At 47.5% G+C, this 25,343-nt stretch overlaps 1 protein-coding gene and 1 long non-coding RNA gene across 4 annotated transcripts in view; both read left to right on the top strand.

Moving 5' to 3' along the window:
- The window catches only part of KCNJ12 (potassium inwardly rectifying channel subfamily J member 12), a 48,098-nt gene extending 40,251 nt beyond the window's left edge, over nucleotides 1–7,847 (top strand). For 2 of the 3 annotated variants that reach the window (XM_057716863.1, XM_057716864.1), the window contains exon 4: nucleotides 7,495–7,847. In XM_057716863.1, coding sequence (XP_057572846.1) covers nucleotides 7,495–7,656 — 162 coding nt within the window. In that variant the 3' untranslated portion in view covers nucleotides 7,657–7,847. The remainder of the gene's footprint in view (nucleotides 1–7,494) is intronic. The other variant, XR_009050079.1, reaches the window with a different exon arrangement.
- Nucleotides 7,848–15,219: 7,372 nt separating this feature from the next.
- LOC130840501 (uncharacterized) overlaps nucleotides 15,220–25,343 on the top strand; it is a 58,320-nt gene continuing 48,196 nt past the window's right edge. Inside the window, exon 1 of the long non-coding RNA XR_009050020.1 lies at nucleotides 15,220–15,370. This is a non-coding gene — a long non-coding RNA (uncharacterized LOC130840501). The remainder of the gene's footprint in view (nucleotides 15,371–25,343) is intronic.

Below are 25,343 nucleotides of genomic sequence, written 5' to 3'. Positions count from 1 at the left end.
AGTTACTGTGTTCAAATAAAACCTCATTTATGGACACTGACATCTGAATTTCATATATTTTTCACGTGACACAAACAATTACTCTTCCTCTGATCCCCCCCCCCCCCGCCATCATTAAAAAAAATACAAGAACAATTCTTAGCAGAGGGCCTTGCAAAAACAGGCTGTGGGCTACATCAGAATCTCCCAGAGGACTTCTTTAAACTCACATCCCTGTGAGTTTTGACCCATCTGGCCTGTGGCAGTCCCCAAAAGTGCATTTCTAACAAGTTCCCAGGTGATGTTAAGCTGTTGTGAGGTCCTCACCTTGAGAACTGCTGTTGTTCTGCCTGGCGGATGGAGCCCCAGAGGTGTGTGGGTTGACCCCCGTCCTGGCTCTTACATGGTTATAATCCTTTCCGGGTGTGAGATTAGGTGGCCTGGTGTTCCCTACAGAGGTGCCAAGCAGAGGTAGCCCCTCTCTGATGTAGGAGAGGAAAAAGATGGCTTTCTCCTCTGTCCTCCGAAGCGCTTCAGCTGGTACCCTGCAAACTGGACTGACAAAAGAGATGAACAAGGGAAAAACAAGCAGACGTTTATCAATATACGCATCGCACATGCAACATGGGAGAACTCAGTGATGAGTGGCTCACAAGGACGGTTAGAACTTAGAATCTCAACAACACTTTACAGATGAGGAACCTGAGGTTCGAGGGCAATCAGGAGTGGGCCGGCCTCTCGCTGCTCAAGCCAGATCTCCGCACCGCGTTTTTGCTACACCTCTCTCTCCTTCAGTCCCCACTTGAGTGCAACACCCTGACCTTTTCTAGCTTCAAAATTAGTTTTCAGCCCCAATACACTTCTCTACCCTGCTGCCACTGCCCGGTCCAGGCCACTGTCATCACTGACCTGGATGACCGCCGTTAGCTCCTCTCAGTCCCTTGGGCCCCCTTGCCCTTCTCTACCTGCGCAAAGCTTTAGAGTCCCCTGGGCTTTGGGTCTGGGTGGCCCGGGCTCCCTGAACCCTGATGGGTCCATTCGGGCACTGCACGAAAGCTGTTCCAGCAGACAGAGAGTTCGTCTGGCTGGAAAGGGGCAGACCAGTCGCCTGGATCCCGGTTCCATCCTCTCTGAGTGATCTGCCAGCTGCAGCCGCTGCCTGAAACCTCAGTTTCTGACACACGAGGGATGATGTTCTCTGAGGCCCCGAGTCAGGCCCGCATGCTGAAGGGCTCTTCCTTTCCCTTCCTGGATCAGTGCTCCTTCAGTGCTGATGCCCGGGACTGTTGTTATTCCCTAGTGAGGCCCAGGGCAGAAAGTGAGCTGGAGCTCGGAGACCGCCTTTCTGGGCCAGGACAGGGCCCCAGGTTGTGTACTGCACAACTCCAGGGTGACAGTCACAACCTGCTTAGCCGTGCACGGCAGTGGCAACCTCTGAGGCCTCTTGCCTGCCGTCACTGCCTGCGGGCTCCGTGGGGAGGGACCCACAGCACGTGTGGAAGGTGTGGTCTGGGACGCCCGGGGCCCAGGCGGCAGCTGCTGCGGCAGACACCAGCGACGTTTTCTTGCGTGAACCTACAGACTAGCTGGAAAATGTTTGAAAGTGGGGTGTGGCCTCATACCAACACACACATAACCGCATACACACAGAGCCCCCCCCCACATGTACACACACCTAAAATGTACACAAACACATACACGTGCTAAACACGCACACATATTAGTGCATGTCATGTTACACGGTGCTGCAAAAGAGCAGGCTCTGATGCATGCACCACCGTGAAGGGGCCTCACAGTCACAGATGGGGACGTGCTCGAGTTCTAAGCCAGACGTGAGTCTATGGGGGTAGAAGTCAGGACAGGGGTTGCCTCTGGGAGCAGATGGGCCAGTAACTGAGTGTTGGGGCTAGAACTTGGTGGATTTGGGCTCAGAGCACAGGCAGCGTCCGGATTTGGAGGGATGGCTTGACAAGGAGAGGTTTCGGGTCCATGTGTCGTGCCCAGCAAAGAGCAGGTTTTTCTCAATAAAACCGTCACACATACACCTGGGACAACGCAGTGAGGAAAAAAGATATCTGTCTACCACCTATCTATCTAGACAGAAAAACAGATACAGAGACAAATAAAGTGACAGACCAAAAAACATATAGGCTGATATATGTGCAAAGAGATAGAAAGATGGACCTATAAACAGATACATTAACAAAGAGACAGACAGAAAGACAAGAAGGAATATGGATCGAGAGATACAGGTGGACTAACAGACAAATGAGGCAGACAGACAGACATTAAAACAGACCGGTAGACACACAAACACACATCTGTACGTAGAGTCACACACCCACAGATGTAGATACAGAGAGAGAGACACAGCCAGTGGAACAGAGGCAGACCGCATTTTTTTCTGTCTTTTTTTTTTTTTTCTTTTTCTGCCTTTGAATAGAGTTCCTCTACTGGGGCCTCTGCGGATGAGGCGCTGTGTGGGGCGCGCGGCTCGAGGAAGGCGCCATTATGAGCTCACTGTTAATTGGGAGCCTTGGTTTCTGGGTGAAACGTTTTGATGACTTCAAACGACGTGGAGGGCAAAACAATGCAGATCTGACGTCTCGTGTGGGATCAGAATGCTCTCTGCTCTTTGAATGTTTGACTAAGTATATACATCAAGAATTGTCATATTTTTATTTTATTTCAGCTTGTTTTGGGCTTAAGGGGAAACATCCAGAAAAATTCTGCCCTGAAGGTTTTTTCCTGGACTATATCTACAGGAACCAGCAGAGGGCAGGAAATCGTTAGTCACTAGATGGTGTTGCTTGGTCTGTGGACAGTAAACTCAAGGTTTTCTTGTGTCTTTGCTTCTTGAGTATTTGGTTAATTAACTAACTCCAGGACCTGCACAAACCCACCCACCCTTAATGAACGTGCTGAATCTTCAGTATTTATAGCATTCAGACTTTCTGCTCTTTCTCAGCAATGAGAAAGCAGAAGACACAGCTGTTTTTCAAAGTACGGAGGAAAATCAACAAAAATCCACTCAAAATTAATTTTAAGGATGGTGCAATGGGTTCTATTGGATAGAATAAAGCGCAATCCGGAAGGAATATCTTACTGAGATTACCAACTTTCAGCTTCTTTTCTATTACATTATTTACTAAATTCGCACTCACAGAAATACACTTGCTGTTCAGAAAGAATGACTTTTGGAAGATAAGTAATCAAAGTGTATCTAAGCTCATTACAACAACTGATATGGCCCCAGTCATGTGGTCTCTTCATCCAACTGCTGGCAATCATTAGACATATACTCATCAGTATTTACAGGCAACCCCGCCGCCCTCCCGCCCTCCCGCCGTCGCACAGGTAAACTGCAATTATAAATGCAGCCTTGAGTTTTTATGACTTTGGAATAAGTAGGAACAGGCTGATCCATACAAATAAGATCAAGCATGTTTCTCTTTGAACATGGAAATTACGAAACAGAAGAATTCCCATTAAAAGTAGCTTAAAGGCAGTAACATCTGCTGGAATACTGATGAATGAGAGGAGTTAAGAAACAAACAGGAAGACTCAAGCTAGAGCAAGGAGCAGTCCGTAGGGTCCTTAAAAGTGTCTAAAAGTGTCACAACACAAGTAGAAATGAGAATTCTTTTTTCTCTTGAGAGCAAGAAAAAAAAACATGAACAGACTAGAGGAGAAACATAACCTGGCCTGAAAGAGTTAATCAGTGCTTGTTTTACTGTCACTGATCTGTAGTAATTAGATTTGTTCTTCACAAAGCTAACTCCCTGATACTATGTAAATTACACTCTGCACCTATCACCCTTGACTCTGTGTGAGTTACATCCTGCCTCCACTCACTGCCTAACCTAATTACCACTTGGCACCTGCATTCCATATGGCTGTTGTAAGAAATCACACCTGTAGGTTTGTTTGCTTTTTGTTTTTGTTTTTTTGCATTTCGGAAAGGTCTCCAGCCTATAAACCAGAGGCAAAGGGGCAATTAACAGACTGCCACCCCAATTACGGGGTGGCTGACCCAGCTATGACTCTTTTGAAATAATGCAAAGGAAAAAGAATGCAAGATCTTCACCACCTGGACCCTTATCAGTTACCCCAGACTGTGAGCCCCACATATAAAATCTTTCCTGACTCCCGAGTTGGGAGTGTACAGTTCTTGAGGCACCCGCCTGCTGTGTCTTCCCTTCTGCCTGGCGGAAAAATAAAGCCATCACTCTCTTCCTCCAAAAGCTCCGCCTCGGTGCACAGAGTAGCCGTTATTACAGCAACAAAAGGAAGGCCCTCTGTGCTCTGTTAATGGACTTCACCCTGCCCCAAAACTAGCCACACCTGTATTCTCTGTTGGGCTTTGCCAGTTTCCGGACCTCAAAGCAAACACACGTTAGGTGCTTTTATACATCCAGCTTTTCCACTCAAGGTTATGTCTGTGAAATTCATCCACATTATTTCATGTAGCAATCATTCATTTCATCATTGCTATGTACTACTATTGTTTGAATATATCAGAATATATGTATCAGTTCGATTACTGATGTAAAATTTTTAATTATCTAATTTTAAAAAATCTTTTGCCTACTTGCATGTTGTTTTGTAGACATCAGGCTGTGTCAGAGGGGGTATGTATGTTCAGCTGTATAGACACTGCCAAGCAGTTTTCCATAGCTGTTGTAGTAATTTACATTCCCATCAGTAATGCTTATTTTGCCAGTTTTAAAATATTTAGTCTGTTTAATTTTAGTCATTCTGATGTGTGTGCTGTGAATGACATATTCATTTGAATTTCCTGAACAGTGATGATGTAGAATTGGCTTTCTGAGGCTTCTTAGCCATTTGGATATCACCTTTTTTGAAGGGCATGATCAAACTTTTGATTATTTTTAATTGGGCTCTCTTTTAAAAAAAATGGATTTGTAGCAGTTCTTTAGATGTTCTGGGTAGGAATCCTCTATGGGATAAATGTATTGCAAATACATTGTTCCCATTTGTGGCTGTTGTTTTTACTTGAAGTTCTTAATCTTAACAAAGTCCAGTTTAACAATCTTTTCTGTTGAGGTCTGAGTGCAGGTTGGAGAAGAATTTCCAGACACAGAGCAGTTCAGGAGAGAGAGAGTTCATTTAGAACAAGAGCAGCCTTTAGAAAGGTGGTGCCACGTGGGCAGTGGGCCAACTTCCTGGCAGACCAGGGAGAGCTGACCATGGGCTCGCAGCCAGCTTTTACAACCCCAAGACAAAGGAAATTCCTGCTAGGAAAATGGCATTAATCGATTTGGTCAGTGCACCATAAGGCAAAGGGTGTTATTAGGTGATTGGTCAGATTGCTAGATGTTGGATATTTTACCTAGTAAGGAGTTGGGGGCTGTTCAGCCAAGGTCAAGAGAGCCCTTGCCGACAGCTGCTATTGGACTCAGCCCAGGGATTTCTTTTGTTCTTTGTCTTTGCCGTAGGGCTCCTCATTTTACTTTATGGTTATTGCATTTTTTTGGGTCCCATTTGAGAACGCTTTTCTGACACCAAATTCACAAATGCTGTAACATAAAGAAGACGCACTCCTGTGTTTTCTTTCAGAACCTCTGTAGTTCCACCTTATGTCTGAGCAGGACCTTCTGCAAGGTCTGTGTCCCAGCTCTGAGTAGCTCTCTGCCTGTCCAGCCCCAGTGCAGCTAGGTGGTGGCCCTTCCCCAAAGACGGGCTCTGCAGGCCTCGAGCCCTGTGCTTTGCTCCTGCGGCCTCTCTCTTGTCTCGGGTGCCCCCCTCCCACCCCCCCGGCGTGATTCTCCACCTACCTACGTGCACTGGTCTCTATTAGACTAATAGGTATGGTTTCTGTTTTCCCAACTGGACAGTGATGAGACAACTACTAACCTGGAAAAGGTAAACTAAAGCTACTTGCTGTTCTTGCTACCTGTCTGACGAGTAGCAAGTAAGAAGATCAGCAATGTACAGGGTGGTCAACCGTGGGTAAATATACACACTTACACGCTGATTTTGAGTACAAATCAGTGCTATTTTCTGAGGGGCCATTTGGCAGTACATCGTAACGTTACAATGTATATGGATTTGACCCGTACATTTTCCTTCCTGTTACCCCTATCTCTTAGAGAAAGATGCTCACGTGAGTAGGAAGTCTCTTACTGGCATGATCACCTACACCATTTACGTTTGGACGTAAGTGGTCATAATAGAACAGTTGTCAAACGGACACCTCCGATGTACAACATGAGGTCAGTCTACACAGACCAAACAAGGCAGATACCCAGGACATAAAGGGCATGAAAATGTCGACCTGTACAGAGAAGCAGCTGATAGAATTATGGCCTACAAGTTATCTCGCCCTGCTGAGAGTTTCAGGCTCTGGCCTCTCAGTTCAGTAGATGAGTGGTGCCCTAGGCCATCTGGTGTTTTCAGGGGACCGGGGCTCTTGTGGAGTGCTGCTGGACCCGGGGTCACCCAGCTCTGCGGCCCCTGCAGCACGGCTGCTGGCCAAGCCCGTAAATCCAACACGGCCCCAAATCTTTACTCGTTTGCTCTGGTCAGCATGATCATGCCATGACCAGGTATGCCCCCAGGTGGGGTGAAGGCTGGGGCGCAGGATAAGGAGCCTGCTGAAGGCCCAGCAGACAGGGCACAGTGGCCAGCTGGCAGCAGGTAGACGTTTGCCTCCCAGGGTGGCTGCCCCGCTGCCGCTCCTGTGACTATGTCATTTTACAGAGCAAAGGGACTTTGCAGATGTGACTAAAGTTACTAATCAATGACCTTTGGAGGGATAAGATCCCCGTGGGCCTAATCTCATCACACGAGCCTTTACAGACTGATGGCTTTCTCTGGCTATAGGCACGAGGGCAAGTCCGGTACATGAGGAGCTCAGCTGAGAGAGAGCTGAGCTGTTAGGTGTGAGTAAGTGATTAAAGCCACAAGCCACACATGGAAGCATTAAAGCTTTAATCACTTCCTGTGACGAACGATGCGCGCATCTACAGCTGTTTCATTTTCCCCAAGAAACGATGCACATGTTGAGGGCTGGGCGGATCAGAGTCACGCACGCGCGTGCACGTGTGTGTGTGTGTGTGTGTGTGTGTGTGTGTGTGTGTGTGTGGGAGGCCCAGCAAAAGGCTCTGGCGGTTCTACAGACCCAAGGATGAGGGTGGGTGTGTGGGGGTGGGCTTGGAGTGGGAAGGTACTGGGCACCGAGTCGGAGTGGGGAAAGTGCCTTCAAGGTTTCCCCTCCTCCCGTGAAGGGGGCCTCACTGAGGCGCCTGGAGAGGACCCCTGTCCAAGGCCTCAGATCAAGGGACCTGGGAATGGAGGTGCTGGGGCTAGGAGGTGCGTCTGTGAAGAGCATGGCCAGCCAGGGGGCCTGCGTCCTTGATTGTACAGGGGAGCGAAATCTGTCACCCCAACACGTATCTCTCTGGCATGAGGATTCATTTAGGCTGATTATTTTAAGAAACAGAAGACTCAGGAAATGTGTTTTGTTTTGTTTTGTTTTTACCTCCCTCTTAGCTGCCTCTGGAATTTAGAGAAAGTGCCTGTTCCTGGAGCAGAGCTGTCATCGGAGAAATCTGCAAGGAACGTGGGTTACGTGTGGGGGGGAAACTCAGCAAAGCCTGGAGACCAGAGTCCACTGTGCGTCCCACTGTCTCTGCAGGGCCCAGGAGATCCTGATTTACCAAACACTTGCTTTTCTGTCTCCATGTGAAGTGTCTTCTTTCCCTTAGAAATTCCAAATCCCTACCTGACATCCTCTTTTTGTCTTTAGCTGAAGATGGTATTTAAGGTGAGAGTTCTGGCCATCGGTGAGTTACTCAGTGTCTCTGGGTCTCTCCCATGTATACATGTTATTAAACTTTGATTTTCTCCCGTTAATCTGCCTCATGTCAATTTATTTCTTATACCAACCAGATGAATCTAGAAGGGTAGAGGAAAATTTTCCTCCCAGAAAGCTGAGTATTTTATTTTACACACACACACACACACACACACACACCTCATCTCACATTTTCTTTATCCACTCATCCATTGATGGATGCTTGTGTTGTTGCCATATCTTGGCTTTTGCGAGTAACGCGGCAATGAACGTGGGGCACAGATAACTCTTTGAGATACTGATTTCCTTTCCTTTGGATATATACCCAGAAGTGGGATTGCTGGATCATATGGTAGGTCTATATTTAATTTTTTTAAGGTAACTTTCTACTATTTTCCACAGTGGCTGCACCAACTTCCACTTCCACCACTGTGCACAGGAGTTCCCTTTTCTCCCAAGTGAGAATTTTCAATCCGGGGAGATCGTCAGTGATGCCTCCCCAGAACCTCCCTGCTGGTTCCTCCTGGGTCTGAGCACCAGACTTCCCAGTATCACCGCCTTGGAAGAGACCTGCGGGCAAGAGGGAGCTTGTTCCGCAGGGAGAAACGAAGGCTGTAGGGGTGAGATGCAGGACACGTGTTGGGAGGTGTAGGGAGGCATCATTGCCTCCTTCAGCTGCAGCTCCTCAAAGGGCCCTGGAGGGTGCAGACACAGCCTGGTGCTGTCTTGAGAGCCACATCTGAAGTGTTTGCCTTGAGGGGTTTACTCCATGCGGGTGACTGGGGCCTCAGTAAAGTTTTGGGGGTACTGGGGTCCACTGCAGGCCACTGGGAGAGCAGCCCCATGTCTCCTCTGCCCTGGGTCTGGCTCCTGCATGCCGGCGGACACCCTCCCTGCTCCCAGATGCACACCTGCCCTGAAAACATCTGCTTCACATGCTTTTAAATTGGAAAGCCTCTGATTTGGGCTTTCCTGTGTAAGTCAAATTTCCTCTTTCATTTTAATCCACATTAGCCGTTATTTCAACCAAGCACATCCCTTGTGGCTGGGGGACCGAGGTCTCTAAGAATAAAGGACCATAGTTTAAAGCTTTTTCCTCTTCTTCCCGTGGCGCCCCCCATATGATCATGAACTAGAAATAAATCAGCAGCTCACGTTGTGAATCTTTTGCTGCATCTAGAGAGAGAGTTGTATCCATGCTCTAGCATGTTGCATGTCTAGAACATTGTTTTCAGCCGTCACCTGCTAATAATTGACATCGAGTAAATGCTGGCATTTTATTAAGTGGCTACAATGTACCTGTCGATCTTTAGGAAAATGAAGGTGACAGATGTTGTATGTTCTTTATCAAGACATTTCTGCAATGCCTTTAAAGGTAAATGTGTTAAATTCTATAATTAATCAACTTAGATCTCATTAGTAGGCTGGTGTTTTCAGTCAATAAAGAGCAGTGAGGTGCGTCAGATCCCTGTCTCGGCCTCCACTTAGGAGCAGCTCCATTAATTCAACGGTTCTTTATTGAGCACCTACTGTGTGGCAGCTTCTGTGTTTGGCTCTGGCCCTGGTTAGCTGCTGTTTAATAGATGCTTAGGTCTGTAGGTGGAGAACAAACGTCAAGTGGTCTTGGGGACGTTAAGCCCATGAGTGAGTCCATTTGTCTCCTTTACCGCCTTCCCGTGTTCGTTGCTCTCAGGATGTGTGTCTATGTTTGGGGGGTTGGACATTACCCATGGAAACCTGATCCCTGCTTGATGTCACTGTTGCCTGACATCAGAATCGCTGGCCCGTCCCCAGACTTGGTCCGCAATTGTCACGTCACTCGTCTTGCTTGTGCAGAACCACGCACCTGTTCACACCCATTCTACAGCCTGTGCGTTCTTCTCATTTCAGCGAACACTGTTATGAGAACATCTTCTCTTGGTTTGCAAAGGTTCCAGAGCATTCCTTCATTAGTGCCAGGCTGCTGGATATTCCATTTTTTAAGCTATAATAAATAATATTAACCTTCCAAAAAATACACTCGAGTAGTATTCGGGATAAAGATATCATCATAAGAGCTATCAAAGTGCTTCACCTGATTTTGCTTCTCTTTTCCAAATAAGGGTCCGTCGTGTGGGCTGTTCTCCCTCTGGAAGGGCACACTCCCAGTCCAGGGAGGGAGGAGAGACGTCTTGCCTGCCCTCAGGGAGTGCTCAGTGTTGGAGGCGTCAGCTGTCTCTGACTCGGACACAAGGCCCCAGTGGCATCTGTCCCTCACCACTGTCAGCCTCAGGGGATTGAACGTCACCTGGTGTACAGGTGTGCAGCCTCCCTGAGATCAGAGGTTTTGTCCGGTGAGAGTCAGGGACAGCAGGCACGTGCGAATGTGCACGTGACCAGGTGACACCCGTGTGTGGCTTACCCAGACATCCGGGAAGTCCTAAGGAGCCACACCACACCCTGATGGTCACAGTGAGGCCACCGCTTTGCTCACAGGTGTGCTCGTCAGGCACTTGTTCTCTCTGCTTTGTTATAAAAAGTTCAGCCACGGCATGGCTGGAGCACAGAGAATGGAAGGTGGGAGGCATTTGCTGTTGCAGGAGAGGCCTGCTGGCAGCAGTGACCAGGGGAAGAGACCGAGAAACTGTGAGCAGTGGATCTGAGAAATCAAAAAGCCCAGCAGGCAGGGCAGGTGGTGTCAGGGCTGCTTTCTTGGGTCCAAGAACTGTTCTTGCATTGTTGTTCGATGAGCCATGGCCTGAGCTTCCAGACGTGCGTACCGTGGCCCCAGTGGGCAAGGGATTTCCCAGGCTCTGTGCCACATGCTTGGCAGCCACGACTCAAGCTGGTGTCCTTCTCACTGTCCGAGGAACAAGAACGTCAGTGGTCTCTGCAAGCTGCATCCCAGGTTGCCGGGTCTCAAGGGGCTGCACTGAGGCGAGGCCTCCAACGCAGCGCTGTCTGACCCCATGGGGCCCCCTCCTCGGCAACCTTTGTGCACTTTGGAAATGGGCCTGACGTTAGCTACTTCAGCCTCATCAACGTTAAGAAGGTCAAATTAGGTTCTATCATATTACACTAGTTGACGGCAAATCAAATTAGACATTTTAAAAAACCTGAGTTGACAGAGGAGGCTGCCCCCACAAGTAAGTCTTCCAGAAAATAAGCCACGACTTACAGAGCAGCAACTCACAGCCCAGTGACTCGGCTTGTAGCCGAGACCCTCCCATAAACTCCCCTCTGTGGCTCACATCACATTTCCTGCTCCTGCCAGGCGGTGGTCGCCCCCAGGGCTGGCCTCCGCCCACGGCACACACATGGCCTCGGCACAACCAGATGGGCCACTGGCATGGAAGCTGGAATGGAGAGCCAACACCTCTGGGCCCAGATGTAATTTCTAAGGGGATCCAGCCCACAGAGCAGAGCTGCCTAGGTGTGTGGCTCTGACGCAGAGAGACGTCTGTGGTGCTGAATCAAGCCCCTGGTCTCCCCTCCCCCACCTCCTGCTGCCATAAAGGGATGACTAGGCATTCCAGCTCTAGGTGAGTGAGGGGAAATTCGCCCCAGGAGGTGGAGGGCAGCTAACTTTCCCAGGTCTAACTTCTCCCCTCTCTGGCCTATCCACGGCAGCATCAAGTCATCTTTGGCCCCAACCTTCTGCTGCCGGACCAGACGGAAGGAAGCCACTTGAAAAAGCCAGTCTCACATTATCCGCATTTCTTTCCAAGACTCCAAGTCCTGCCTGAGAAAGGAAAGATCAAGTACAAGGCAAAGAGCTCTCAGCCAGTGTTTCTCACACGCCCTAGGTGGTGCTTCAGGGGTCCAGGTCCAGGGGGAGGACTCGTGGGGTCGGGGAGTATAACCAAGCAGGACCCTATGGGGCCTTCCCGGGACAGACCTCTCCCCCACGTCCTCTGCTGTGGCTCTTCTCTGAAGTACGTAGATAATAGTATCTGATGCACATTCCCGAGTTGTTTTACAGATGCTGAAATCCCCACCAGATGGAAGACGTTCACTACTGATGACCATGAACATGTAGCCCCCAGACCTGCTGGAGCTTGAGAATTGATGATGTTCGCTTCTGTGACCCCGCCCTGTGACCTCATCATCCACAAATCAGAACTGTGCACAAGCTGATCCTGTACCCTGTGATTCCTGTCCCTCACCTGGCCTTTAGCATGACTCCCTGGAGCCCACCAGGGAGTTCAGGTGTTTTGAGCGTGAGCTGCCTTGGCCTCCTTGTCTGGTGCCTTACAGTAAACACCGCGGTTTCCTTTGCCACAACCCGGTGTCACTAGATTGGCTTTATTCCAATAAAGCCACGGGTGAGTGGACGGACCCACATTTGGTTCTGTCACAGGAGGACAGCTGCTCCCAAAGATCTGGAGTGTCTTCTGGTCATTTCCACCCCTGGCTGCTATTTTCTCAGCCGGTTACCCATCAGGGGCGCCAAGCCATCCACTCGAACATGTAGGGCTGCTGGGCACTTTGGGACTGTGGCGGGTGGGGTGGGTGCGGCAAGGGCACTCGCAGGCCTGTGTTCTTTAGAGAAGATGCTCTCATGGTTACGGACCCCGGCCCTGGGTGCTCTGGGGCTGGGCCGGCTCTGGGTGTGGTCAGGGGTCTGGGCCAGTGCTCAGGGCTCTGGCCGGTGGTGGGTCTGGGGTCAGTGATCCCCTGCAATCCCCCTCCCGGGCATTCCTGTGTCTGATCACAGATTGTGGGGGTTTTCTGTCTCCCTATCCCCAGGGACTGGCCCAGGGCTTGCTCCGTGGTGGCCGCTCAGGAGATGCTAAAAGTCAAACAGTGGATGAGCCCAGCCCAGCGTGACCCCCACCTGCTGTGCCCCGCCCCCCCCATGATGCCTGCTTGGCTCCACACACCTGGAGGACCAGGGCCTTGGCAGAAGCTGTGCCCCTGTGTGGTCAACGAGAATTCCTTGACCCATCAAGGTGTTAAGGATCTTCCCCATATCCTGGTGTGGAGGCTGAGGAGACAGTTGCTGGGGGAGAAGGTCAGGCAAGCAGGGGGAAGGGATGGGGTCCACCAGCTGGACGCGTTTGAGACCTCGACACTTGGAGGGGCCCAGGGACGGCATCCCCGGTAAGGCCTGCACCCTCTCCTTCCAGCCCACTTTACACAGCTCGGACCCGCCTCTCCCAGGTCTTCATGGGAGGGTCCCCTCTTAGGTGGCCTTTGATGTGTCAGATGACTGACGCGTCACCTGGAGACACGTGCTGGGTGAGGGGTCCGCCACCCCAACCCAGACCCTGACCCCAAACCAGGAGACACATGTGGGTCTTGGGACTGCCCTCCTCCAGGAGGGCATCCTCCGTCAGGAACGAGGTCCTCTGTTTTCCAAAACCGCCTGCCTGCAAGGGAGGGGCTTGGTGGCGGCGGCTGTGCGTCAGGTCCCTGCTGCTCCGCCCGAGCCTCTCCACACAGCGGCCCTTGAGGAAAAGCTCCTCAGATTCTTCTGTTTCAATTTTACTCTTCTCGCCCCCATTTTGGAAGGTTGTGAAGCACATTCCCTTGTTTCCTTATGAAGCTGTTGTGTCAGAGCTTGAGACACCACCAGGAGACTTCTGGGCCCAGTGCTGCCGTGGCTTCACCAAAGGGGCCGAGTGGAAGACAGGACCCCTGCAGGCCCTCCCCATGTCCCCACTGGGAATGAGTCCCATGAGGGCGCCGGGGCTCCCAGACTTCAGGGAACCTCTGCCCTCAGGACTGGTCTTCCTCCTTCCTCTCACCGGCTGGTCAGAGACCCAGGAACCCCCATCCTGGCCCCACCCTCCAGGCCCTGGATTTTGGGACAGCTTAGGGGTAAGCAAGACCCTCATGCTCCTTTACCTGGGGATGAGAATGTCTTAAAATCTGCATGTGGCTAATTTTGGAAGTCTGAGTGTTTCTAGCCCGTATGGGTGGAAGGATGGGGTGTGAAGTTTCTACATCTGCAGGGTCTTCCCAGCGTGAAGATCCGTGCATTCCACCGGCCAGTCATCTCCTCACACCATCTTCCCAGGAAGCTCCGATCCAGGATTATGAGGGCAGAGGCTCTCCCTTCGCTTATATGTACCTTTCCACTCCCACCGCGAGGAGCCTGGCTCCCACCATCTGCCATTTATCTATGCATTGCTCCTTTTCAGATTATATGTGCAGAGGTTTCAGAATTGTTAGCTACTACCCCCTGGAAAGAACTGCGTAAAATACAGCCCACTGTCCATGTATGGTCCATTTTGCCTTTCGTCTACAGATTCCATTCATCTCCAAAGTTGATCTAGGTCAGCACCTTTTGCCCCCACCCCTGACGGTTGTTTCCGTACATTTCTAATATAGTTAGATTCTATGTCACAGTATTCCCTCCTGTGACACTCCTACATCCTAAATAGCTAAATTTGAATAGATTATGATGGACCCCCTGGGCTATACAAACCTGTGGGCTTAGACAAATGCATAGAGACAGGAATCCATCCTAAAGCATCACCTGGAATACTTCAAACCCCCCACCGCGAGGTCTGCTTACCATCTGTAAGGGTGAGTCAAAAATTATCCACACTCTGCCTGTAGAATCTATAGATGTTTTAATATAACTGCAGTGCGGATAATTTTTGACTCACTCTCCCTGGTTGCTTTGCTTTTCCTAGAATGTCATAAATGGGGTCATACTGTGTGCAGCCACCTCAGACTGGATTCTTGTACGTCCCTAATAGTGTATGATATTGAGCATAGTTTTGTTTACTATGTGTATATCTTCTTCGGCCAGGTGTCTGTTCATATCTTTACCTATTCTTAGTGGGTTGTTTCTGTTAGAGGTCTTTGTATGTCTGAGACAAATCCTTCATTAGAGATGTGCTTGCAAATGTTTTTTCTCCCAGGTTATGGCTTGTCTTTTGATTTTCTGAATCAGGCCTTTCACAGAGTAGAAATCCTAAATTTTATAAAGTCCAAGGTATTACTTGCTCTTTTTTGTGGATTTCCTTTTCGTGTTGTGTGTTAAAACTCTAAGCTCATGGTCTTCGTAACCAAACACAAGGTCATGTAGATTTTCTTCCATATTTTCTTCTACAATTTTGAATAGTTGTGCATTTTAAATGTGTCTAAGAATAAATTTGAATGAGTTGGTGTAAGTTGTAAAGTTCGTGTCTACATTCGTTTCGTGTCATGAGGTTTCCAGTTAGTTGTTCCTTCACTATTTTTGGAGAAGTGGTGGGATGTTTGTCTCATTTCAGTGAATGCCCAACGTTGAACGGGTGCAGCAGTTCTGCCAGCAGGGGGCGCTGTGACCAGCGACCTGTGAGGGAGGCTTGGACGGCACTCCCCACAGCGACCACACGGTGGCGCTGAGCCCGCATGTCTGACCCGCAGCGCGTGTGGGTTCGCTCTCCCTGCCTGCCGCCGAGAGGAGCTGTGTCTCTTCAGGCACCGCGTGGGCTGCCGGGGCTGCGGCTGGGACGCGCAGGCCAGCTCCTCTGCGGACAGGAGCTCAGTCTCCTTAGGACTCGCTGGGCTTTCGGCTCCAGCACAAAGTGGGGCTGCGTCCACGCTGACGAGAACTGTGTTTCCTGACGACCCAGGCGACCCCGGGAGGAAAAGGTGAGGAGAATTGAGACGTGAGGAGACGCTTCCTGACTGACGGAGTGCTGAGGAAGGGACGGGGGGCGGGCAGGGCCTGTCTGCATACAACCCAGCAGGGCTTGACGGGGTTTTAGTCAGTTTTGTGTGCGGTGCAGTTGGTGTGCAGGTCCTTCACTGGCATGCCCAGTGTTCCCAGCACCACTTGTTGTGGGGACTTCTTCCCCTTGGTGTGCCCTTGGCCCCTTTGTCATCAGTTAACGGACCCGCCCCGTGTGGGCTGCATTCGGGCTCTCCGCCCTGTCCCTCCGGTCCCTGCGCCCGTTTCCGCGCTGCTCTGGTGACTGTAGCTTCGTGCTGTAGGGGGAGGTCCGGGAGGGGATGCCTCCCCGCTGTTCTCCTTTCTCAGGCTCGCCTTGGCTGTTTGGGGTCCTTGGTGGTTCCACACAAGTAGTAGGAGAATTTTCTCTGTTTCTGTGAAAAATACCATTGGAATTTGGGTAAGAATTACATTCACAGTGTACATTGCTTGGCGAGAATGGACATTTTAGCGATATGAATTCTTCCATACCGTGAGAACGGGGTATCTTTCCATTTGTTTGTGTCTTTTTCAGTTTCTTCATCAATGTCTTACAGTTTTCAGTGTACAGATCTTTCACATCCTTGGTTAAATTTGTTCTAGGTATTTTCTTCTTTTAGCTGGAATTGTAAGTAGGTTTTGGTTTTCTTTTTCCTCTTTCTGATGGTTCATGGTTCGTGTTTAGAAATGCAGTTGATTTCTGTGTATTAATTTTGTTACTTTACTGAGTTCATTTATTATTTCTAATAGTTTTTTTGGTGGAACGATGTAGAAAATTGGAACTCGAAAATCCCACTGTTTGTATCATATCTAGGTCATCCACAACATCGAAGACACAGTGTCCCCTACTAGAATCTTCCCATAGTGGCTGCCAATTCCATGTGGACTCCTACAGGGGCGATTAGATTCATGACTTTGTGTGAGGTGGATCCACAAAGGCTTGGCCTCTGTAAGGAAGCGTGGTATTTTCTCTGCTTTCCTGGTGGGGTCTTTTTTTCCTTTTCCTTATTATTTATTTATTTATTTTTGGCTGATTTGGGTCTTCATTGCTGTGTGTGGGCTTTCTCAACTTACGGTAGGTGGGGGCTACTCTTCATTGTGATGTGTGGGCTTCTCATTGCGGTGGCTTCTCTTGTTGCAGAGCATGACCTCTCGGCATGTGGGCTTCAGTAGTTGTGGCACATGGGCTCAATAGTTGTGGCTCACAGGCTCTAGAGCACAGGCTCAGTAGTTGTGGCACACAGGCTTAGTTGCACACAAGATGAGTGTGATCTGGGTGGCTTTTCTGTACTGTAACATGTATCAGTACTTCATTCATTGGGTGTATGTGTGTGTGTGTGTGTGTGTATGTTATTAAATGTACAGATCATTTCCATTTAAATGATTTTAAGTACCCCGTTCTATGACATCAACCACACTCACACTGCTGTACAAATATCCTCACCATCCACTTGCAGATTGTTTCAGTTTTCACTGGTGAAAGTCTCTAGCCATTAAACATGAATTCCCCTCAGCTGCTGGCAACCACCACATTCTACTTCCTTTCTCTGATTTTGACTTTTCTGGGTACTGGATGTCAATGGAATCATATCATTTTTGTTCTTTTGTGACGGAGTTATTTCACGTAATGACTGCAAGTTTCACATATGTTGTAGCACGTGTCAGAAGGTCCTTAGTTTTCAAGGCTGAGTTACGTTCCTTTGTGTTTACGCCACATTTAGTTTATCCACTCATCCATCGCTCTACACTTGGGTCACTTCCAACCTTTTGCTATTGTGGTTAGTGCTGCTGTGAAGATGGGTGTGCCCGTATGTGTTCCGGCCCCAGCTTTCAGTCTTTTGGGTGCACACACTCCCTGATGTGGAATTGATGGATCATACGTTAATTCTATGTTTACCTTTCTGAGGAGCTGCCAAACTGTCTTCCACGGGGGCTGCACCATTTCTCTTTATGCCTTTTATGGCAAAATAACATGGCGGTTTATGGATCAACCCCACGATATTTATCCGTTTACCCATTGATGGGCATTTGCATTGTTTCTTCCTTTTGGCTCTTGTGAGCAGTGCTGCTGCCAAAATATGTGTACACCTGTTTTCAGTTCTTTTGGATATTTATCTAGGAGTGGAGGTGTTGAACCATATGGTAATTGTACATTCATATTGTAAACGTAAGTTGCACCCTTTTCCATTTCCACAAGTTATGTTTAAAGGTTCCAATTTCTCTGCATTGTTGCCAACTTTTTATTTTTAATTCTCTTGATTATAATCATTTTAGTGTGTGAAGCAGTTATTGCATTGTTTTTAATTTGCTTTTCCCGCCTGTCTTGTCATCTGCTTGTGGACCATTTTCATGTCTTGTGCAAAGGAGGTCTATTTAAGTCCTTTGTCCCTCTTTAAAATTGGATTATTTGTTTTTGTTGATGAGTTGTGAAAGTTCTTGAGATACACTGGATAAAGAAAGACTCATCAGATATATAATGTGGAAATATTTTCTTCCATTATGTGGGCTGTCTTCTCACTTTCTGGATTGCATCCGGTCATTGTCAAGCCATGGAGAGAGGCCTAAAACTTAGTTGTCCCTCACAGCCCTCAGAAAGAGTTGACTTGGCCAACACTCAGATTTCCTTTAAGCCTCCAGATCTGTGAGATAATACATTTCTATTGCATATAGTTGCTCAGTGTGTGGCATTTGATATGGCAGCCCTAGCAAATAATAAAAATTTTGGTATCAGGAAGAGGAAGGCTGCCTAACACCTACCTACACATGTGGAAATATTTTTAGGTTTGGGCAATGAAAAGAGGCTGCTGTTGGTGTGCTTGAAAGGAGAAGCTCAGATAGGTTGGAAGGCCTGTTGGTAGAAAATGTGCATTGATGGAGATTATGGTGAAGGATCAGAAACGATTGAGGAAAGCTGAGAGAAAGCATCTATCATCTTAGAAATACACGTATAAGCATAAACAAATGAATGTAAGAGATGCTTTTGGTGATCTCTCTGATGGAAATGGAGAACATGCCATTGAAAACATGCAGAAAGGTGAATCTTGTAATTAAGTGGCAAAAAACTTTTCTGAATAGTATTAGGTTGCATATACAAATTAGAACTTGAGTGTGATTTTGGATGTTTAGCTGAAGAGATTTCTAAGCAAAGAATTGAAGAAGGTATGGCCTGATTTCTTCTTGATGCTTGCAGTTATGAGAAGAGAAAGTAAATTGAGGAGAAAATTGTTCAGAAAAGCAGAAAGAAATCCTGAAGTTTTGGAAACATCTCAGTCTATCCAGATAACCTGCTTTTGAAATGGAGCCAAGGGTGTGCCTGGAAAAACTTTTGCTAAAGGGTTGACGCATGTGACTCATAGATACAGTCAGCCATCTCAGCAGAACCAGGAATAGCTATGTGGTTGTGCAGGAAAGGCCTGTGGAGGATCCTCTTGTCTGATGACTTGAATCTCATGAATTGCATAGAAGGCCAAGAAGGTTTTTGAGAGCCTGACAGTAGCAGACACAATGTTGCTTTGGACTGAAATAACCAAATGGGATGAAGTAGAGAAAGACTGGTTTGAGGACAGAGACAGATGGAGTGGCTCACTTGGTTGCTACTGCCACCAGGTGTCCAGAGGGCACAGGCTGAGGTGCCAGGGTCACACACAGGTGGGCCCAGAGGACAGAGCATGCAGAGGAAAGGGAGCAAAATTTGCCACCCCAATGTGTCTCATTGTCTTGAGGATTAAATTAAGGTCATTATTTTTAAGAACAGAAGACTCAGGAAGAAATTTTGACCTCCGCCTTAGCTACCTATAGAATTTAGGCAGAGGACCTGTTACCAAATTAGGGCTGTCAGCAGAGATATGTGCAAAAAATATGGGCTAGGTGTGGTGGTGTGCGGGCCAGGAGGCTCAGCAGGGCCTAGAGATCAGAGCCCACCCTGTCCCACTGTTTCTGCTAGCCCAGGAAATATTTATTTATCAAACATCTACTTTTCTGTTTTCATGTGAATTGCCTTCTTCCCATTTGAAATCTCAAACCACTGACCCCAACCTCCTTCATCTTTCACTTAAGATGATATTTAAGGTGAGTTACTCAGGTTTCCTGGATCTCTCCCATGTGTACATATTATTAAATGTTTATTGGAATTTTTCCTGTCACTCTGTCTCATGTCAATTTAATTTTTAGACCAGCCAGACAGACCTAGAAATGTAGAAGAAAATTTCTTCCTCCTTGATAGAACCAATACACTTTTTCCCTTATGTTAAAATCCAATAGAATTTGCTCTGTTTCTTTCTGACTTGTGTGACACCTTTTTTACCTCATTTTGCTTTTGTACTTTGGGAATGGGAAAGTCTATCCTAAGCCAGCCCCACCAGTGTAGTTTGAAAGCAAAGAACTTTGATTAAAGAACAACAAATTATAAACCTTATAAAGATAGCAAGTGAGACTTTATTCAATACTACTGCAACCCAAGGCAGCTTGGACTGAACTCCAGATACCACAGGGACAAGTGGGGATTTATACCAACTGGCAGAGGGATCAGATGGAAACTCAGTTATAGGAGGTAACAAAGGTCAGAGGCTTCTTCTAAAAACTGGCTTAAGAGGTTCTTGCTAAATGCAGTCAAGGTCTTATATCTCAAAGGTGGAAGATCAGGAATTTGATCACATATCAAGGGTGGAGAAATTCTCAGTAAACTGACTTAGCAGGAGTCTTACTAAAGGCCGTCCAAGGTTGAGGTCTCATCAAGAAAGAGGCTCAGAGGAGCCTCACGAAAGTTTGATCATGGAGGGAGTCTTTGTCCATCCACCTTTCTGGTGCAAGGTAAGAAGAGACATTCTTCTTTCCTCTGTACGATGGAAGTCCATTTCTTGTTCAGTAGTCTTTTGATCGTTAAGGGCCTTCTGTACTATATGTTGAGAGTTTATAGTAGAAGATATTGTCTGTATGGAGTAAGCCTTTAAATCTACAGTAAGGGGGATTATCAAGCGAGTAAAATAAAAGCAAAGATTAATGGTTGAGACAGACTAAAATGACAATTTCTGAGTCCAGAGTGCAGCTAATTAAGAAAATTTCTAGACATTTAGATGGTGGAGTGACAACATCAGTGCCGGTCTGATGGATTTCTGAATGTGTGCTGAATGTTGCAGATGGTGGCAGAGACATCAGAGAGATTTTGATAAGATTGTCTACAGTCATGGTATTTCCTGGGGCAGAGACTAAAAGGTGCAGGAATTATGTGAACTTCCTGAGGGGCCTACACAGCAGCAGCTCCAGGCACCAAGGTTATTCGCATACCATCTTCTGAAGTTTCTTTGAAGCTTTTTTTTCTCCCCCCAGCTCTTTATTGGAGTATAATTGCTTTACACTGTTGTGCCAGTTTCTGCTGTACAACAAAGTAAATCAGCTGTATTTATACATATATCTCCATATGCCCTCCCTCTTGAGCCTCCCTGTCACAGCCAGGACATGGAAGCAACCTAAATGCCCATCAACAGATGAATGAATAAAGATGTGACAATACATGCCATGGAATATTACTCAGTTTTTGAAGTTTTTATCAAGTTGTCCTGCATCAGCTCACAGGGCTTCATTAGGTACCGGGGGTGCGGTGGGGTGGGGTGGGGAGGGGTGGGGGGTGGAGCGGGGAGGGGCGGGGGGAGGGAAGATCAGCTAAAGACAACTTAGAGTCGCAGTGAGGATCTGGGTAGTCAGGTTTTGGTTCTTCATGATGTAAATTCTGGAGGGTGGGATAAAATTTGGAACATTTTACTTTGGAGAGATGTGGCCAGATAGTGAAGGAAGCTATAAGAGATGAGAATTTATTAAGGACCAACTAATTATGAGAAATGGCGGGATCCAGACAAATTTACAGGGAACTTCCTAGGTGGTGCAGTGGTTGGGAACCTGCCTGCCAGTGCAGGGGACACGGGTTCAATCCCTGTTCCATGAACATCCCTCATGCCACGGAGCAACTAAGCTCGTGCACCGCAACTGTTGAGCCAGTGTTCTAGAGCCCCTGAGCCACAACTGTGGAGCCCATGTGCCACAATTACTGAAGCCTGTGTGCCTAGAGCCCATGCTCTGCAACGAGAGAAGCCATTGCAATGAGAAACCCATGTACTGCAATAAAGATTAGCTCCCGCTCGCCGAAATTAGAGAAAGCCCGTGTGCAGCAATGAAGACCCAACGCAGCCAATCAATCAATCAATCAATCAATCAATTTATAAAAAAAAAAAAGACAAATTTACAGGCAGATAAATACCTTCTAAGAAAAGAAACTTGGCTAGAATCTGATAACCCAAAAGGATTGTCTGTAGTTTTCTACTGAAACATAAAATTTCTCCATATAGTCACCCTACTTCTGATCAAACCTTAAGAAAGTAAGGTTATCCTTTTTTCTATAAAATTCATCTGTTTTAATTAGATTTAGCCTGATTATTCACACCTGTTCAGCAAGAATGATTACTGACCACATGAATATTTTACCTTGTCTTGGTTGAATTTTTTCATAAGGACTCTCGGGTTGTAGTCTTAAAAGCCTCTCGAGGTTAGGAAGACATGCCAAGAACTTACCACCAGACCTCATATGCTGTAGCTATAGGTTTAGGTGAATTCCTCTCTTCTCTCATCCTTATCTCTTCTGTAAAATATTGTAAGACTCCTGGTCCTATCAAGAAGTGCCTTTGCTTACTCTCCTGTAACACTGGATACCACATGAGCCAGGATCCAGGCCAGTTATCCTGAGATGTCCTTGTAACCATTGGCAATAAAAATCAACCTCAGTGTCTTGAATTCTCAGGACACATCTGATTTTATACGCATCATTCTAAAATATGACAGTCCTGTCAAAGCCTTGGTTCCATGACCAATATTTCTAAGTATGTTCTGTTATGAGGCGGGTAGATTCTGAATAAACCCGTGCAAAAGTCAAATTCTGGCAGGGAGTGGAGCATTAGGACCTTAGAAGACATTTTAACAGTTTCTTATGGAGCTAAACATACACTTACCATGGTTGAGGAGTGGGCTGCAAAGTGCTACCCAACTGATTTAAATTTTATGTTCATACCAATGCCTTCATGGGAATGCTTATATCAGCTTTATTTATTTGAACCATTTTCCAGTCTCTGAGTTTTGCTCATATGGTGATTGGTTTATGGGAAATTTCCAAAATAATTAGTGAATACTCATATCTATTGTGTATTTTCGATTACATAAACCCATTTTCTGAGGCACCTTCAGCCTAAACATCGTTGTCACCTCCTCAGCCCCAGCACAGCCAACCTCTCCCTCGGGGTTTCTGACATACTCCTGAGGAGGTTCATTGCACTGTGTGTCTTGCATAGTAACATTTCATGACTGTGACCTCAGATCTCAGACTGCTCAGCTCCATGTATGCTGTGGATGTATCCATACCCATGGAGACTGTCCTGGAACTTCTGCCCATACCTTGTTTTTTACCATCTTTGGGGTCGATTTGTGCCTTTCACTAAAGCCCTTGTGCAGAGGCCTTTTGAACCAAGTGTATAAAGCAGCCAGTGAAGGTGTATCTGAAAGCCTTGCCAGAGACATTCACTGATGCCTTGGGCTTCTTTGCCTTAGTGCCAGACTGCGCCAACTGGACGTGCGAGTGGATACCTGTGGAGAGGGGTCAGGAGTGGATGAAATCCACTTGACTGGTCCTGATTCCCTCCCCAGCCCAGGGACTGGGAAGTTCCTTACCTGTAGCCACTGCCACCAGGAAGAGGACTCTCCAGGTCTGGTCTGTGGTGAGGACTGTTAGGCTTCTGTAGAGGCTGGTGTCTGGCTGTTGCATGATGCTCTTAGGGCAAGACATACCCATGTTTAACCTAGGACACCTCATTTTATTTGCACACTGATGAGGCAGAATGTTTCATATTCGTTGCCTGTCTAGCCAGGAAAAGAAAATGTCGGTATCACACGGACCATACTCAGTGGGATACCAAAGGCCCAAGTCCTAATCCTTGTCTGAGAATATGTGTCCCCCATCGCATCTTTGACTTCTGTGCAGACAGCTCTTCAAAATGAGAAAGAAGCCCCACAGGACATGCTCCTCTTTGTGAGCCCACCTTTGAATGACAGGGAAACAACCTGAACATGTTCTGAGCTTTGATAACTAAACGTGACTCCTGGGGTCAGACCATCTCCCCATACCCTTCAAGCACTGGATTAAAAAAATCACGTTTTCCACTTCTAAGAATTAGGATATCTAGAAGGCCTACAAATTTACCTGTTAAACACAGGCCTCATTGCCTTACTGAGTTGGGTATGTGTTGCCAAGAGAATCCAGTATCAGTCACACTTCAGCAGTCCTTGTCTTATTCTTAATTTAGATTTGTTTTAGCTGAAAAGAGAAAACTCAGTCCCTGAGAGGAAACCGCTCCCCAGTTCCTTCTTCAGCCTTCTGGGGGCTGCAGTCCTGTGCTGGGTGGGTCCTGAGCACCCCCAGTACCACCTTGCAGGGAAGGGTCCTGTCTGGTCTCCCATTGTGTTTACCTCAGTGTCTCTAGTCCAGTATTCAATGGCTGTGCCCTGCCTTCAGAATCCTTTTACAGTGACACCATATTCTTTCTACATCATCTCTTGAAATAGTGAATTAGCCTTTCTAAACCCACATGCTTTACAGGGAAACCCCAAGCAAGGATTTTATGAAACCACAAGGGAGCCTTTTCCCTGGAGCTGCCAGATGCCACAATAAGAGTTGGCAGTCGTGTGAGTCCAGAATCTATCAGGGGCTTTGGGGGCTCCTCTCGTTTCCTTTGGGCTCCTCTGGTTTAATATTATGTCAGAAAACACCTGCACATAGAAGCCATGGCTCTCAATGCACACATCACGCCTAAGATTCCAATAACATAGACACACACACAGAGTGGCTGATTATCATAGTAATGGCCTTGCAATTTGTTCTTTTCTATACCTAGCACATGGGCAGTGTCCCCACACTGACCCTAGGCTTGAGCATGTGACTTGCTGTGAGTATGTGACATGCTTTGACAAACAAAAGCAAACACAATAAAGTGGAGACTGGAGTGTGCATGCATGTTGGGTTTGCCTGTTCTTGAAGAGTCTGGACACTGCAGTTGCCCCGTGAGAGGGTCCAGGCTTGCCCCAGAGAGTCTGTGAAGGACCGACTCATGACCTCCAGAGACAATGCCAAGAACACGCTGTATCTGCAAAGGGACAGCCTGAGTGCCGTGGACAGGACCATGCATTACTGTGTGAGAGACACAGTGAAGGGAAATCAGTGTGAGCCCTGCAGCGAGCCAGGAGGGGCTGGGCTGCGGGGTGTAATCAGGACACCAAAGAGTGCTCTGGACTCAGGAGCACGAGGTTATTCCCAGGGACAGGGCGGGTGCAGGGGGCTTAGCAGTGGACACCCTGGACAACAAGGAACCCCATCTTCACATTTATAACAAACTATTGGGCCATTGTCCAAAAATTGTCCCCTTCAGTGTAAAAGTATCTGGGAATCTCTTGTTCACAGATACCCGAAATGTAAATCAAAATGACACATATTTCCGTGTATGCTAAGACCTACAATGCCCTACTAGGGCACTACATATTTCCTTTGGAGTTATAGACGTTACTAATAGTAAACCACACATTTCATTTTCAGTACACACAGTGTAGGGCCTTGGAGTGTCGCTCAATAGGACCATCATGTCCCTGATAGGTCCTAGACACAAGTCTTCTCCAATAACTCCTTTCCGAATTCCAGTCTGGCATATAACCCCCTGAATGTTTCTCTCCCTCTCCGCATGGCTTTATTTATTTTTTGATGTATTTTACTGTCTTTCCCCCACACCAAAAGGGTTGGACACCGGATCTAGGGCACATACTCTCCTGGAAGCACTAACCCTAACCTGTCCTACAGGGCAGGTGGCTCATTTGATACAGGACTCTGTATGT

This window comes from Hippopotamus amphibius, chromosome 17 (assembly GCF_030028045.1).
Source record: "Hippopotamus amphibius kiboko isolate mHipAmp2 chromosome 17, mHipAmp2.hap2, whole genome shotgun sequence".
Lineage (NCBI taxonomy): Eukaryota > Metazoa > Chordata > Mammalia > Artiodactyla > Hippopotamidae > Hippopotamus > Hippopotamus amphibius.
This window is presented reverse-complemented; position numbering and strand designations above follow the sequence as displayed.